This window comes from Cryptotermes secundus, unplaced genomic scaffold (assembly GCF_002891405.2).
Source record: "Cryptotermes secundus unplaced genomic scaffold, Csec_1.0 scaffold1115, whole genome shotgun sequence".
Taxonomy (NCBI): Eukaryota; Metazoa; Arthropoda; class Insecta; order Blattodea; family Kalotermitidae; genus Cryptotermes; species Cryptotermes secundus.
In genome coordinates this window covers 250,482-254,430 of record NW_019733848.1, presented here as the reverse complement: position 1 = coordinate 254,430, position 3,949 = coordinate 250,482, and the positions used below count along the sequence as shown (strand labels likewise).

At 38.9% G+C, this 3,949-nt stretch overlaps 1 protein-coding gene across 1 annotated transcript in view; it reads right to left on the bottom strand.

Moving 5' to 3' along the window:
- Nucleotides 1-3,652, bottom strand: part of LOC111868297 (coiled-coil domain-containing protein 77) — a 23,208-nt gene extending 19,556 nt beyond the window's left edge. Inside the window, exon 1 of the mRNA XM_023858834.2 lies at nt 2,858-3,652. Within this exon, the coding sequence (XP_023714602.1) occupies nt 2,858-3,117 (260 nt within the window). The 5' untranslated portion in view covers nt 3,118-3,652. The remainder of the gene's footprint in view (nt 1-2,857) is intronic.
- Between the last annotated feature and the right edge of the window lie 297 nt (nt 3,653-3,949).

Sequence of the window (3,949 nt, the reverse complement as noted above, 5' to 3'; positions counted from 1 at the left end):
TATTTCACACCCATGGTTTGGACAAAACATGTCTTTGCGGTTGAATAGTTTCATTCTATTCAAAAAGAACACAACAAACGAAAAATACAAGAAGAGAAATTACAGATTCAAAGATTTTATATTGGACTGTGTAGAAAAATGACTGAACCAAACAAACAGGGTGGAGAGGGAGAAGAGTCAAGGAATGAAGTGGATGACGAATCTATTGCATCAGACTCGAGTGCAGTCACACCTCCGCTCTCGACCTTGAAAAGACCACCAGTGAAAGAGCCAGTAAATCGTCTGGAGGGTGGCTTGAAAATTCACAAAATGGTCCATGTTCCTCCCAGTAACAAGAAGAATGGTGCCCTGAGAAAGTGTCGCATGAGTGGTAAGCACAAGATTAGAAAAGAAACAAGTATCATGTGTGCAGACTGTGGTGTGGCTCTCTGCAAACTTTCATGTTTCAATGTTTATCACACGAAGAAAAACTAATAAAGAGGTATGGAAAGGCATTTCTTGCATAAAATATTGTATTTTAATTAGTTCCTGAAAATTTCGTTCTTAAAAACCAATTTTTGTTGAAGTTGTTTAGGAAAAAGTAACTACATGCATTTTAGCGACATAAGGTTTAAAGGGCCTGCCAGGACAGGGGTGGGATTTAAATACCCTTCGCGCCAGTCAAAGGGTTAATTAAATTATTGAATAGAAAATACATGCCATATATGTACTTTTAACAAAGAACTGCACAAATGCCTATACTTGTGACAGTACTACTTCAGCAGTACAGGGACATAATATATATATATATGACAACCTGATGATGACCAAATAAGTTGAAACATGCAGTTTATAAGTCGGATACATACTGCATGTAACAATGAAGTTCTCTGCAACACTAGTTGTACTGTGACAATATAATAGACATACAGGGTGATTCACGAAGTTTCACCCCGGCTTATGGTACATATTCCTGGGGTTATTTCCTGCAAAATTTCCTTATAAACTTTTGGTGGATTTTCAATATTTATGGAGTTACAATAGATTTTCGAAACGCATCAATGTGAATGCAGCGCTATGCTTCCCCCCTGGGTGACCTTGCGTTCCAGTCAGCTGTGTCGGCAGATAAGCTGACCAGCTGGAATGTTGCACGATCCTAGGCAAAGCGATCCAGTATTGGACAGGACGTTGGGTTGGTGACTATGTGAAGTTAAGATGCCGTACAGATTTTCCACTGAGGAATACGCCGATATGGTGTTTATTTTGGGTGTATGTGATGGAAATGCGAGAGCCGCTGCTGCCGAATATCGCTGGTGTTATCCTAATTGCAGGATTCCAAATCCTAAATCCATTAGCAGTACATTCAGCACATTAAGACAAACTGGTTCTCTCTCCAGCGTTCGTATACAATACGAACGAAATCCTCAACATGAATTGTGGGAAGAAGAAACCATTCTCGATGCTGTAGAGCGCATTCCTCGTGCCAGTACAAGACATCTAGCTCGGCGGTTTGGTGTTTCTCAGTCCATGGTATGGAGGACTCTTCATGAGAATGGGCTGCATCCTTATCATTTACAACAAGTACAACACCTACAACCAGGAGACCGTGCTGTTCATCTGCAGTTCTGCAACTGGTTAAATGGAAATTGGCAGTTGTACCGCTTGATAATGTTCTGTGATGAGGCACAATTTACATGTGACTGGGTCAACAACAGTCACAACTTACATGTGTGGGCAGACAATAATCCCCGTGCCACGATAGAATCGAATTTTCAACGCTGATTCAGTGTCAATGTCTGGTGTGGTGTTCTGTACGATCAGCTAATCGGGCTGTTCATTTTATTGCATTTGGGGCTGGGTGAAGGACATTGTGTACCAGGTAAAGGTACAAACACGTGAAGCGTTGCTTGAATGTATACTGGACGCGGCGATGACAATAAGGAAAACAACGTGTGGAACTGCGAAATGCTACGAGAGCGGTTCATACGCTTGTGACGCGTTGTGTTGACGTGCAGGGAGAAATTTTTGAAAATCTTATGTAAATCCAGTCGTCATCTAAAGCATTACAGTTTAAAGGAAACAGATTGATAGAAGGGTGTGATATGCAACCATTGGTATGTTTACAGAATGGGATGCTGAAAATAATGTAATTTTGTAACATAAAATCGATGAAAAATGTTGCACAAAGCAAAATTAAGAAATTGAAAAAAAAAATTGGTTTTAGAATGCTTCTTTCCTAAAACATTAACGATTTAAAAAGTGTTTGTATTGTATTTCTAATTTGTTTTGGCTGAAATTTAAAGAAAAAAAGATTTTTCACCAGTTTTCAAATTACTGTATCTCTTTAATTATGAGTGGATACCATTAGTATATTAATATTTTTTTGTTCCAAATTACCTCAGGAATGCCCTCCCTAAGTGGGGGTAAAACTTCGTGAATCACCCTGTATAATGAATTTCAGAGTATGCAAGGCTATTGATGGCACTAGTATATAAGCTGAATTAATATTCATCACGAAAAGAGTGTTTCTCCTCAAACAGGGCAGTTCAAATACTTTCCAATATTGTCTACATAACCCATTCCAAATTTGTTCACTGACTGTTTGAGTAAATTAACAGTCTTAAATAAAGTACAGATGTTGTATAGCAATGTATAAGATGGAAGACAGTCAAAGACATACATCTTGAGCAATCCCAACAGATGATTCCAGTTAATATTAAGAGCATTTCTGAAATATAAGTATGCGGCAGCAAGTTACATTAACGATTGGTAATGATGTGTATTTTTGCAAGAAATAGGTAGTTATGCACTAACAGGAGTATTATAAGTAGGACAAACATTGCTAAATAGATAATATTCAGTAATTAATATAACTTACTGATCTACTCTCTCTATCAAGGCATGGTAATCATTATTCAGTTGCACAATTTTTTCTCTGTAATGCAGCAGTAATTCCTTTGATGGTATTAAGTGCTCAAGTTGTTGTTCTACTGTTGGAAACTTTGGAGCATCTTGTTGGTAGGAATGTACTTCATCCCATAATGACTTGTTCGAAGGACCCATTTCCCTCTTCCCTGATTCAAAGGATTTTGTATTTCTAAGATGCTGCTGACTGGGTGGCTTCCTCAATGCAGACATGTTCAAGGCCAAACACCGTTCTCTTGTTAATAAGTATTCACCAGGACATTCACGGGATGGTATATCAACACCTGACACATATTTTCGTTGCTTATCCACTTCCACGAATTTCGCACTAGTACGACAGGACTTTTCAGACTTTCAATAGCATTCTGAAATAATGAACTTCCATGCAAATAAGTGTTCTACGAATTCTTCTCAATACAGCTTGAACATTTTTTGCTTCCATCCTAATTAGGGCTGTATGGCAAAATGTGATGTTCAAGCTAATCCTAACTTATTTGAAATTAAACATAAGAAGTAGACACCAGGTGAACTCAATTTGTGGCAAAAAGTAGACATGAGTTTGAGACATGCACATCTCAAATCAGAATTCATATCTTTATTATTATAATCGGGTAAAGCGCCATTTTCACAAATGTGGGTTTCCTTCAGTCTCTTACAACTCAGTATTACACAATATTAACATGTACAAACTACGAACAACATTCAAAACCTGTGAAAATTCCGTTAGAAACTATCCTCTGTCACCAACGGTTACCGAATGCGTGCAGAATTGCCACACGCAGTTCACAGAAACTCCCTAGCTGATGTTCATAATTCCCATCGTTCAGAGAGGCTAGCGCGTAAGGAGTTTGATTGCATTTCGAAGCATTTTGGCGTATTAACTGTCCAACGGAAAGCCTCTTATATTTCCTACACCTCTCCACGTGACTCACAGTCTGTAGCATAAGTAACAAATAAACAGCCGCCAAGGGCCCACTTGACCAGACCCGGGATCGAACCCGGGACGCCGCTGTGGGAAGCCAGCGACTAACCGCTTGAGCTATGG